At 46.8% G+C, this 12,686-nt stretch overlaps 1 protein-coding gene across 1 annotated transcript in view; it reads right to left on the bottom strand.

Moving 5' to 3' along the window:
• Nucleotides 1-5,582: 5,582 nt before the first annotated feature.
• The window catches only part of LOC139369934 (zinc finger protein GLI1-like), a 39,718-nt gene continuing 32,614 nt past the window's right edge, over nt 5,583-12,686 (bottom strand). The window contains exons 16-18 of the mRNA XM_071109217.1: nt 6,860-6,888; nt 6,040-6,766; nt 5,583-5,955 (exon numbers count right to left, since the gene is read on the bottom strand). Coding sequence (XP_070965318.1) covers nt 5,767-5,955; nt 6,040-6,766; nt 6,860-6,888 — 945 coding nt within the window. The 3' untranslated portion in view covers nt 5,583-5,766. The remainder of the gene's footprint in view (nt 5,956-6,039; nt 6,767-6,859; nt 6,889-12,686) is intronic.

Below are 12,686 nucleotides of genomic sequence, written 5' to 3'. Positions count from 1 at the left end.
TGTTGTTTAGGGTAAGCATCCTGTATATGTCATGGTGACATAGTGAAGGTTATGTTGTTTAGGGTAGCATCCTGTATATGTCATGGTGACATAGTGAAGGTTATGTTGTTTAGGGTAGCATCCTGTATATGTCATGGTGACATAGTGAAGGTTATGTTGTTTAGGGTAGCATCCTGTATATGAGCAGGTGAATGGATGATCTCCGCATGTGTGGTTCCCACCGTGAAGCATGGAGGAGGAGGTGTGATGGTGCTTTGCTGGTGACACTCTCTGTGATTTATTTTGAATTCAAGGCACACTTAACCAACATGGCTACCACAGCATTCTGCAGCAATACGCCATCCCATCTGGTTTGCACTTAGTGGGACTATCATTTGTTTTTCAACAGGACAATGACCCAACACACCTCCAGACTGTGTAAGGGCTATTTGACCAAGAAGGAGAGTGATGGAGTGCTGCATCAGATAACCTGGCCTCCACAATCACCCAACCTCAAACCAACTGAGATGGTTTGGGATGAGTTGGACCGCAGAGTAAAGGAAAAGCAGCCAAAAAGTGCTCAGCATATGTGGGAACTCCTTCAAGACTGTTGGAAAAGCATTCCAGGTGAAGCTAGTTGAGAAAATGCCAAGAGTGTGCAAAGCTGTCATCAAGGCAAAAGTTGGCTACTTTGAAGGAATATATTTGGATTTGTTTAACACTTTTTTGCTTACTACATGATTCAATGTGTTATTTCATAGTTTTGATGTCTACGCTATTATTCAACAATGTAGAAAATAGTAAAAAATAAAGAAAAACACTGTAATGAGTAGATGTGCCCAAACGTTTGACTGGTACCGTATATATTATATATATATATGTAGATGCTACAACTACAGATTGCCCATTTAAGTCTATCAAAAGTGTTTCCAGTTTGATCACGTGTCCATTAGGCCTATGGATGTATTTATTTAATCAGCATGAATTAGATTGAGCAATAAAACCCCCACTTTTATTCCATAGGCTGGGATCACCACTATACAGCTGTTATTCCATAGGCTGGGATCACCACTATACAGCTGTTATTCCATAGGCTGGGATCCACACTATGCAGCTGTTATTCCATAGGCTGGGATCCACACTATGCAGCTGTTATTCCACAGGCTGGGATCCCCACTATGCAGCTGTTATTCCACAGGCGGGGATCCACACTATACAGCTGTTATTCCACAGGCGGGGATCCACACTATGCAGCTGTTATTCCACAGGCTGGGATCTGCACTATGCAGCTGTTATTCCACAGGCTGGGATCCACACTATACAGCTGTTATTCCATAGGCTGGGATCACCACTATACAGCTGTTATTCCATAGGCTGGGATCAGCACTATACAGCTGTTTTTCCATAGGCTGGGATCCCCACTATACAGCTGTTATTCCATAGGCTGGGATCACCACTATACAGTTGTTATTCCATAGGCTGGAATCCGCACTATGCAGCTGTTATTCCATAGGCTGGGATCACCACTATACAGCTGTTATTCCATAGGCTGGGATCACCACTATACAGCTGTTATTCCATAGGCTGGGATCAGCACTATACAGCTGTTATTCCATAGGCTGGGATCACCACTATACAGCTGTTATTCCATAGGCTGGGATCACCATTATACAGCTGTTATTCCACAGGCTGGGATCCACACTATGCAGCTGTTGCCAGAGCACATTTTTCACTGGCTGTCCACTGGTTTGAAAAACAATGATTGATAAGCAGCATAAACTTCTTGAATGGAAACATTTTTGGGTTCAAATACCCATTTAGATTTGGGAACAGCCATCCACAACAACCACAATGCATAAGGTGCAAATAGCTAAATGAGAGAACAACAGTGTGATTCGCATCAATACGCTATGTAGATAACCATTATGAAGTGATATCCGTATCGCCGTAGACGACACCACTGCTGTCATCCTTTCCTCCAAGCGTTTATTCAAGTTGTATAATCTTTGGATGCTGACAGCAGTCTCACCATTGGAAGACATAGCTTGGACTGTAGCCTACAAAAGCCTATTCCTGCTCTTCCCATGATCCATCAAAGACATTTGGTGTGTCATCATAGTGGTCTCTGACATCATAGTGGTCTCTGACATCATAGTGGTCTCTGACTTGTGGTCAGACTCACTCAGGGGGAACAAAACTAGCGCCTTTTTTCAATGCTGATTTGAATGTCATTGAGAAAACAGAGAAGTGTCAAAGATGATTTTTTTTGCAAACCTCCTTTCTGAATTTAAAAGTAATCCTCAAGTTTTTTCAAGTATCTGTAATCTGATTACAATATTTTTGCTGGTAACGTAACAGATTACAGTTAACGTTTTTTGTTTGTAATTACCTTAAATGTAATCCATTACTCGTCAACCCTGCTGTAAACGAACGGTATCCTTTCAGTTAAGCGTACTAGCGCTTTAGTCAGGCGAGAGAGCTCTGAAATCGGAGAAGATAGCCAGAGCGAATTTACGAACGGACCCGAACGATTATACCACTTAGTTAAGTTAAGAATGACATGAATAATCAAATAAATAAAGGCTGGGTAGTTAGTTAGATATAGCATGAAGTAAATATACTGGCAAGTTCGATGTACAAGTAATGTTAGCCAACTAGCGTTACAGTAGGTAGCTAACATACCCGGTACATACTGGTATAATGATACGCTATTTGAAAAGTAATTACTTTATTACATTTCTCAACATTTTAAGTAAAAGATTTCTATCCACTCTCTTTGGACTTCGGCTGCATATTTTCCGCAATTTTCTCAAAATCTGAAAACGTTGTGAAACCACGCCCATTTCCGGGAAGAATTGCATTATGGGGGCCCTAAAAGCACGGAAATAGTGTCCACTGCGTGTATACTTAGTATTTTGCCGAATGTAGTACGACATCCGGGAACTTTCGGCATACCAACTATATCCTATGGCCAATAAGCATACTATATACTCAATTTTATGTCACAAATAGTATGGTTAGTGCGGTTAGTATGAGTATTCGAACACAGTTTAGGTATCCCCTTTCCAAAGCTTACTCTCCCATCTATAAAAGACTCCAATGCCCTCTATTGGCTGTACGGAGACATTGCATTTACTCAGACATTTTCAACAGAGGCAGTTGGGATATAAAATCAATAAGAACGTCATAAAAATACACAGTAAGATACAGACATTTTTGACAGACATTTTGCATCCATCCCATGTTGAACATGTTTATTTCTTAAACTGGTAAAATATAGTACATTTGTAATAAAATATATCACTCGGCTGTCGTGTATATAGTAAAACGCTACTATTATAGCCATTGTTGCGTAAAATAATATTATTTTGCCAGCAAAACGTCATCATTGAACGGTGACAGACAGGTGTCAAAACACACTGCACAGAGAAAGACACATATCCATGATAAAGTGTTGTTATAAAATCCCAAAAAATAGAACGTGTTACTTTTATTAAAAAAAAAATAATAATTCATACATTCTAAGTAACAGCGGTATCAAACCATTCACACCTTAATCGCTGCACTGTGATTATTAGTATTGTGGCAAATGAATTGGTTCATCTTTTCTTTTTATTCATTGAATATTGTTAGTTCAAATCGTCTTTGGTTGGCCTCGGAAGTCTGTCCACAGTTTTCGCAAACTAGCTCAAATGTCAACGGTTAGTCATGGATAGGACCAGGGGTTTCCATGACGACTAACTCTAGGTCCTAATGTTGTATTGAACCAACTACCGAGCAGTACTAATCGTGACCGAACAGGATTTTAAAAAAAGGCACCAATACTGAAATGAAAGACAGCCTCGTAGGATCTACCGTAAATGTGTGTAAAGGTGATCTAGAATTACAATTCAAACAGATAGATACTACTGTAAGGTACTTTTCATTGTCCTCCAAGGTGACAGTTACGTGAAATCATAGCCACATAGGTCTCCTGTATGTGTTGGCCTCTTGGGACTGTCACAAAGCCAAGGAGAGAGAGATACCGTCTGTTGGTGTGCCTTGCTGTGCTGCAGTCAGTGTAATGCTACGATATGATGTCCTGTCATGTGATATCAGTTCTACTGGTCATTGGTTCCGAACAGGCTGTCATCGGTATAAAAATATCCTCTATGGAACGTTCCTACCCATATTTTTTTGTTGTCAACGACAGCATATTGGGTGGACTGATTCTATCTCTATAGTCAAGAGGGCCACAAATCCTGCAGCTCAGTCCTATACACGTTAAAGTACCTCAGATACACTACCTCAACGCAGTACACCCAATTCCTTACAAACCCTGTTGAACATGTTCAGGGTAAGTGAAGGCATCGTTAAGACCCTGTAAACAACAGTACGTACGGCAGGTGATGGAGTTCGGTCCTGTGAGACTGCACTGCCCAAAAAATATACTGTATGTTTTAGATCATTCGGTGGTGCCAACCTTTCACTCTCTCCCTCCCCATCTCTCTTTTATTCTCTGTGCCTCTTATGCCCCATTATTACGTTAAGACAAAAAGGCACTTTTTTATTTTCCTCCCCAATAACTCCTATAATTGTAAAAGAGTGAGCTGCTTTAGGAACACTCAACAAGAGTAAACGTGTAACTTGTGTAAACAAGCTGTCTAAAAACATGGGCTCTTTAGCGTACAACACATTCAGAGTATGGAAGCAGATTCATGCCAAAAAAAGGCCTCTGCGTGAATACTGATACGATATGTTGATCATTATCATGTGTGCGTGTCATCATTATGTGTGTGTGTCATCATTATGTGTGTGTCATCACTATGTGTGTGGGTCATCACTATGTGCTTGTGTCATCATTATCATGTGTGCGTGGCATCATTATGTGTGTGTGTCATCATTATGTGTGTCATCACTATGTGTGTGTGTCATCACTATGTGCTTGTGTCATCATTATCATTATGTGTGTGTCATTTTCTTTTTACATTCTTGCTTGGAGCAGCTCTGTTTTCCTCCGTTGCCATTCCAGAAGAGTGAGGCCTTGGAATCCAGTCCACGAGACAGACATTAGAGTTCCATCCCTGTCAACATTGTCATATACACAGCATATACATGTATAACTCATTTACATCGTAGTACCCTCTCTGTTGCCCTAAAGAACCTCTATGACTGAAATGACCGTCATTATGGTGATGATGTCATTACGGTGATGACGTCGTTATGGTGATGACAGTCATTTCAGGCAAACAGTTCTGCGTCAAGCAACAGTATTGTACCGAGCAACAGTATTGTACCGAGCAACAGTATTGTACCGAGCAACAGTATTGTACCGAGCAACAGTATTGTACCGAGCAACAGTATTGTACCGAGCAACAGTATTGTACCGAGCAACAGTATTGTACCGAGCAACAGTATTGTACCAAGCAACAGTATTGTACAAAGCAACTCCAAAGTCAGTCATCTTCTCGTGAGACAAGAGAACACAGTGATCAAGATCAGTAGGCACCTTTGTTTTGGTTAAAAGTCCTCTAAGGAGTAGCTACTGTGTATCTGTTCATCCTGGCCAGGGACAGAACACGTCTGCGTGAGGCCAAGAGAAAGGGGGCATCTTTTCAGTACCTTTACTCTCCACAGTCATTTCCTGTAACTTTATGTTAAGTGGTAAGCTAACAGCAACGGGCTGTGGCCCTAGGGTCCACTCTAGGACAGTCTAGGTACTTGTACTACGACAGTATCTTCAGTTACTTAGTCTCTCGAGACAGATAGATGAGCCCCTCTAGTCAACTTTATGAGCGTATTCAGGTTCTAAGACAGCGTATTCAGGTACTTGTTCTCATCAGCCAGAGAGGTGAGCATGGAGGTCATGTCCCCTACAGCCATGTTGGGAAGCACAGAGGAGGGCAGGGTGGTGGAGGTCTGTGGGGTGGTGAGACGAGACGAGGTCTGGGATGAACCCCCATGGAGAGGTGGATTGACGGGGCTGAAGGACGAGGTCTGGGATGAACCCCCATGGAGAGGTGGATTGACGGGGCTGAAGGACGAGGTCTGGGATGAACCCCCATGGAGAGGTGGATTGACGGGGCTGAAGGACGAGGGGTCTGGGTCATCAATGATGGAGGTAAAGTCTATCTGGGCATTATCCAGATCCACGTTCTCCAGAGCATTGGAGATGGGGGTGGACCCATGGTCATGGAGGTAGTCCAGCTGGGCAGACTTGTTCCGCTGATGGTCCATATGGGTTACCAGGTGCCCCTGGTGCTGGTTGAGGCAGGGCCCGGTCTGGGTTGGATCCTGGTGAGGATGGGTGATCCGTTGGATTTGGATCTGCTGCTTGTCCATGTCAGGGTGCTGCATGTGGATCTGGCCCGAGTAATACATGTTGCTATTGTTGGAGGGAGAGAAGATCTCCCGATGGGTCTGAGAGCGCTGGACAGGGGGCAGTCGGACTGCTCTCCTTGGGCTGGAGGTAGACTGGACTGAGCTGACGTGTGGAGGACTGCCCAGGTACCCTCCTCCTGGCTGGGACTGGAGGCTATTCTGCCTGATGAGAGGCTTCCGGCCCTGGGGTGGTCTAGGGACCACAGGGACTCCCATTTCCTGGCTGTAGCAGGACCCTGGCCCTCCAGGCAGGCTCATCATGGAGACCTCGTTAGAGGGGATGGAGGAGCCGGAGCTGGGGCCTCCTCGGCTATGGCCTAGGGGGATCATCAGGTTCTGGTTGGTGGAATAGCCTGGGAAGCTGGAGTCTGGCTTGGGGTAGAGGCTTTGTTGGTGTTGTTGCTGGGGCTGGTGTTGGTGTTGTTGCTGGGGCTGGTGTTGGTGTTGTTGCTGGGGCTGGTGTTGTTGCTGGGGCTGGTGTTGGTGTTGTTGCTGGGGCTGGTGTTGGTGTTGTTGCTGGGGACTAGGCTGCTGATGCATCATGGCCACCTGAGTCAAATCAAATGAGATCAACATTTAGTTTAAAGTGCTTTCATTAATAATTCAACACAAGCAAGTAAACACATTACCTTCAGGAAATATCCTTTGAAAACTCCACAAAACACATTACTATACAGGGGACAGGGGGTGAGGGGAAACAGAAGACAGAGGGTGAGGGGAAACAGAAGAAGACAGAGGGTGAGGGGAAACAGAAGACAGAGGGAGAGGGGAAACAGAAGAAGACAGAGGGTGAGAAGAAACAGAAGAAGACAGAGGGTGGGGGGATACAGAAGACAGAGGGTGAGGGGAAACAGAAGAAGACAGAGGGTGAGGAGAAACAGAAGACAGAGGGTGAGGGGAAACAGAAGAAAGAGGGTGAGAAGAAACAGAAGAAGACAGAGGGTGAGGATAAACAGAAGACAGAGGGTGAGGGGAAACAGAAGACAGAGGGTAAGGGGAAACAGAAGACAGAGGGTGAGGGGAAACAGAAGACAGAGGGTGAGGGGAAACAGAAGACAAAGGGTGAGGGGAAACAGAAGACAGAGGGTGAGGGGAAACAGAAGACAGAGGGTGAGGGGAAACAGAAGACAAAGGGTGAGGGGAAACAGAAGACAGAGGGTGAGGGGAAACAGAAGACAGAGGGTGAGGGGAAACAGAAGACAGAGGGTGAGGGGAAACAGAACAAGACAAATGTTGAGGGGAAACAGAAGAAGACAGAGGGTGAGGAGAAACAGAAGACAGAGGGTGAGGGGAAACAGAAGACAGAGGGTGAGGGGAAACAGAAGAAGACAGAGGGTGAGGGGAAACAGAAGACAGTGGGTGAGGGGAAACAGAAGACAAAGGGTGAGGGGAAACAGAGGAAGACAGAGGGTGAGGGGAAACAGAAGACAGAGGGTGAGGGGAAACAGAAGACAGAGGGTAAGGGGAAACAGAAGAAGACAGAGGGTGAGGGGAAACAGAAGACAGAGGGTGAGGGGAAACAGAGGAAGACAAAGGGTGAGGGGAAACAGAAGACAGAGGGTGAGGAGAAACAGAAGACAGAGGGTGATGAGAAACAGAAGACAGAGGGTGAGGGGAAACAGAAGACAGAGGGTGAGGGGAAACAGAACAAGACAAATGTTGAGGGGAAACAGAAGAAGACAGAGGGTGAGGAGAAACAGAAGACAGAGGGTGAGGGGAAACAGAAGACAGAGGGTGAGGGGAAACAGAAGAAGACAGAGGGTGAGGGGAAACAGAAGACAGTGGGTGAGGGGAAACAGAAGACAAAGGGTGAGGAGAAACAGAAGACAAAGGGTGAGGGGAAACAGAAGACAGAGGGTGAGGGGAAACAGAAGAAGACAGAGGGTGAGGATAAACAGAAGACAGAGGGTGAGGGGAAACAGAAGACAGAGGGTGAGGATAAACAGAAGACAGAGGGTGAGGGGAAACAGAAGACAGAGGGTGAGGGGAAACATAAGAAGACAGAGGGTGAGGATAAACAGAAGACAGAGGGTGAGGAGAAACAGAAGACAGAGGGTGAGGAGAAACAGAAGACAGAGGGTGAGGGGAAACAGAAGACAGAGGGTGAGGGGAAACAGAAGAAGACAAATGTTGAGGGGAAACAGAAGAAGACAGAGGGTGAGGAGAAACAGAAGACAGAGGGTGAGGGGAAACAGAAGACAGAGGGTGAGGGGAAACAGAAGAAGACAGAGGGTGAGGGGAAACAGAAGACAGAGGGTGAGGGGAAACAGAAGACAAAGGGTGAGGAGAAACAGAAGACAAAGGGTGAGGAGAAACAGAAGACAGAGGGTGAGGGGAAACAGAAGACAGAGGGTGAGGAGCAACAGAATAAGACAGATGTTGAGGGTAAACAGAAGACAGAGGGTGAGGGGAAACAGAAGACAGAGGGTGAGGGGAAACAGAAGAAGACAGAGGGTGAGGAGAAACAGAAGACAGAGGGTGAGGAGAAACAGAAGAAGACAGAGGGTGAGGAGAAACAGAAGACAGAGGGTGAGGGGAAACAGAAGACAGAGGGTGAGGAGAAACAGAAGAAGACAGAGGGTGAGGGGAAACAGAAGACAGAGGGTGAGGGGAAACAGAAGACAGAGGGTGAGGAGAAACAGAAGACAGAGGGTGAGGAGAAACAGAAGACAGAGTGTGAGGGGAAACAGAAGACAGAGGGTGAGGGGAAACAGAAGACAGAGGGTGAGGAGAAACAGAAGAAGACAGAGGGTGAGGGGAAACAGAAGACAGAGGGTGAGGGGAAACAGAAGACAGAGGGTGAGGAGAAACAGAAGACAGAGGGTGAGGAGAAACAGAAGACAGAGGGTGAGGGGAAACAGAAGACAGAGGGTGAGGGGAAACAGAAGAAGACAAATGTTGAGGGGAAACAGAAGAAGACAGAGGGTGAGGATAAACAGAAGACAGAGGGTGAGGGGAAACAGAAGAAGACAAATGTTGAGGGGAAACAGAAGAAGACAGAGGGTGAGGAGAAACAGAAGACAGAGGGTGAGGGGAAACAGAAGACAGAGGGTGAGGGGAAACAGAAGAAGACAGAGGGTGAGGAGAAACAGAAGACAGAGGGTGAGGGGAAACAGAAGACAGAGGGTGAGAAGAAACAGAAGAAGACAGAGGGTGAGGGGAAACAGAAGACAGAGGGTAAGGGGAAACAGAAGACAGAGGGTGAGGGGAAACAGAAGACAGAGGGTGAGGGGAAACAGAAGACAAAGGGTGAGGGGAAACAGAAGACAGAGGGTGAGGGGAAACAGAAGACAGAGGGTGAGGAGAAACAGAAGAAGACAGAGGGTGAGGGGAAACAGAAGAAGACAGAGGATGAGGGGAAACAGAAGAAGACAGAGGGTGAGGAGAAACAGAAGACAGAGGGTGAGGGGAAACAGAAGACAGAGGGTGAGGGGAAACAGAAGAAGACAGAGGGTGAGGGGAAACAGAAGACAGAGGGTGAGGGGAAACAGAGGAAGACAAAGGGTGAGGGGAAACAGAAGACAGAGGGTGAGGAGAAACAGAAGACAGAGGGTGATGAGAAACAGAAGACAGAGGGTGAGGGGAAACAGAAGACAGAGGGTGAGGGGAAACAGAACAAGACAAATGTTGAGGGGAAACAGAAGAAGACAGAGGGTGAGGAGAAACAGAAGACAGAGGGTGAGGGGAAACAGAAGACAGAGGGTGAGGGGAAACAGAAGAAGACAGAGGGTGAGGGGAAACAGAAGACAGTGGGTGAGGGGAAACAGAAGACAAAGGGTGAGGAGAAACAGAAGACAAAGGGTGAGGGGAAACAGAAGACAGAGGGTGAGGGGAAACAGAAGAAGACAGAGGGTGAGGATAAACAGAAGACAGAGGGTGAGGGGAAACAGAAGACAGAGGGTGAGGATAAAAATAAGACAGAGGGTGAGGGGAAACAGAAGACAGAGGGTGAGGGGAAACATAAGAAGACAGAGGGTGAGGATAAACAGAAGACAGAGGGTGAGGAGAAACAGAAGACAGAGGGTGAGGAGAAACAGAAGACAGAGGGTGAGGGGAAACAGAAGACAGAGGGTGAGGGGAAACAGAAGAAGACAAATGTTGAGGGGAAACAGAAGAAGACAGAGGGTGAGGAGAAACAGAAGACAGAGGGTGAGGGGAAACAGAAGACAGAGGGTGAGGGGAAACAGAAGAAGACAGAGGGTGAGGGGAAACAGAAGACAGAGGGTGAGGGGAAACAGAAGACAAAGGGTGAGGAGAAACAGAAGACAAAGGGTGAGGAGAAACAGAAGACAGAGGGTGAGGGGAAACAGAAGACAGAGGGTGAGGAGCAACAGAATAAGACAGAGGGTGAGGGGAAACAGAAGACAGAGGGTGAGGGGAAACAGAAGACAGAGGGTGAGGGGAAACAGAAGACAGAGGGTGAGGAGAAACAGAAGAAGACAGAGGGTGAGGGGAAACAGAAGAAGACAGAGGGTGAGGGGTAACAGAAGACAGAGGGTGAGGGGAAACAGAAGAAGACAGAGGGTGAGGAGAAACAGAAGACAGAGGGTGAGGAGAAACAGAAGAAGACAGAGGGTGAGGAGAAACAGAAGACAGAGGGTGAGGGGAAACAGAAGACAGAGGGTGAGGAGAAACAGAAGACAGAGAGTGAGGAGAAACATAAGACAGAGTGTGAGGGGAAACAGAAGACAGAGGGTGAGGGGAAACAGAAGACAGAGGGTGAGGAGAAACAGAAGAAGACAGAGGGTGAGGGGAAACAGAAGACAGAGGGTGAGGGGAAACAGAAGACAGAGGGTGAGGAGAAACAGAAGAAGACAGAGGGTGAGGGGAAACAGAAGACAGAGGGTGAGGGGAAACAGAAGACAGAGGGTGAGGATAAACAGAAGACAGAGGGTGAGGGGAAACAGAAGACAGAGGGTGAGGAGAAACAGAAGACAGAGGGTGAGGAGAAACAGAAGACAGAGGGTGAGGGGAAACAGAAGACAGAGGGTGAGGGGAAACAGAAGAAGACAAATGTTGAGGGGAAACAGAAGAAGACAGAGGGTGAGGATAAACAGAAGACAGAGGGTGAGGGGAAACAGAAGAAGACAAATGTTGAGGGGAAACAGAAGAAGACAGAGGGTGAGGAGAAACAGAAGACAGAGGGTGAGGGGAAACAGAAGAAGACAGAGGGTGAGGGGAAACAGAAGACAGAGGGTGAGGGGAAACAGAAGACAAAGGGTGAGGAGAAACAGAAGACAAAGGGTGAGGGGAAACAGAAGACAGAGGGTGAGGGGAAACAGAAGAAGACAGAGGGTGAGGGGAAAGAGAAGACAGAGCGAGAGGGGAAACAGAAGAAGACAGAGGGTGAGGAGAAACAGAAGAAGACAGAGGGTGGGGGGAAACAGAAGACAGAGGGTGAGGGGAAACAGAAGAAGACAGAGGGTGAGGAGAAACAGAAGACAAAGGGTGAGGGGAAACAGAAGACAGAGGGTGAGAAGAAACAGAAGAAGACAGAGGGTGAGGATAAACAGAAGACAGAGGGTGAGGGGAAACAGAAGACAGAGGGTGAGGGGAAACAGAAGACAGAGGGTGAGGGGAAACAGAAGACAGAGGGTGAGGGGAAACAGAAGACAGAGGGTGAGGGGAAACAGAAGACAGAGGGTGAGGGGAAACAGAAGACAGAGGGTGAGGAGAAACAGAAGACAGAGGGTGAGGAGAAACAGAAGACAGAGGGTGAGGGGAAACAGAAGACAGAGGGTGAGGGGTAACAGAAGACAGAGGGTGAAGGAAAACAGAAGAAGACAAAGGGTGAGGAGAAACAGAAGACAGAGGGTGAGGAGAAACAGAAGAAGACAGAGGGTGAGGAGAAACAGAAGACAGAGGGTGAGGGGAAACAGAAGACAGAGGGTGAGGGGAAACAGAAGAAGACAGAGGGTGAGGGGAAACAGAAGACAGAGGGTGAGGGGAAACAGAAGACAAAGGGTGAGGAGAAACAGAAGACAAAGGGTGAGGGGAAACAGAAGACAGAGGGTGAGGGGAAACAGAAGAAGACAGAGGGTGAGGGGAAACAGAAGACAGAGGGAGAGGGGAAACAGAAGAAGACAGAGGGTGAGGAGAAACAGAAGAAGACAGAGGGTGGGGGGAAACAGAAGACAGAGGGTGAGGGGAAACAGAAGACAGAGGGTGAGAAGAAACAGAAGAAGACAGAGGGTGAGGATAAACAGAAGACAGAAGGTGAGGGGAAACAGAGGAAGACAAAGGGTGAGGAGAAACAGAAGACAGAGGGTGAGGGGAAACAGAAGACAAAGGGTGAGGGGAAACAGAAGACAGAGGGTGAGGGGAAACAGAAGACAGAGGGTGAGGGG

This window comes from Oncorhynchus clarkii, chromosome 17 (assembly GCF_045791955.1).
Source record: "Oncorhynchus clarkii lewisi isolate Uvic-CL-2024 chromosome 17, UVic_Ocla_1.0, whole genome shotgun sequence".
Classification (NCBI taxonomy): Eukaryota; Metazoa; Chordata; class Actinopteri; order Salmoniformes; family Salmonidae; genus Oncorhynchus; species Oncorhynchus clarkii.
The sequence above is the reverse complement of the archived record's forward strand: the minus strand, read 5'-3'. Positions and strand labels throughout refer to the sequence as shown.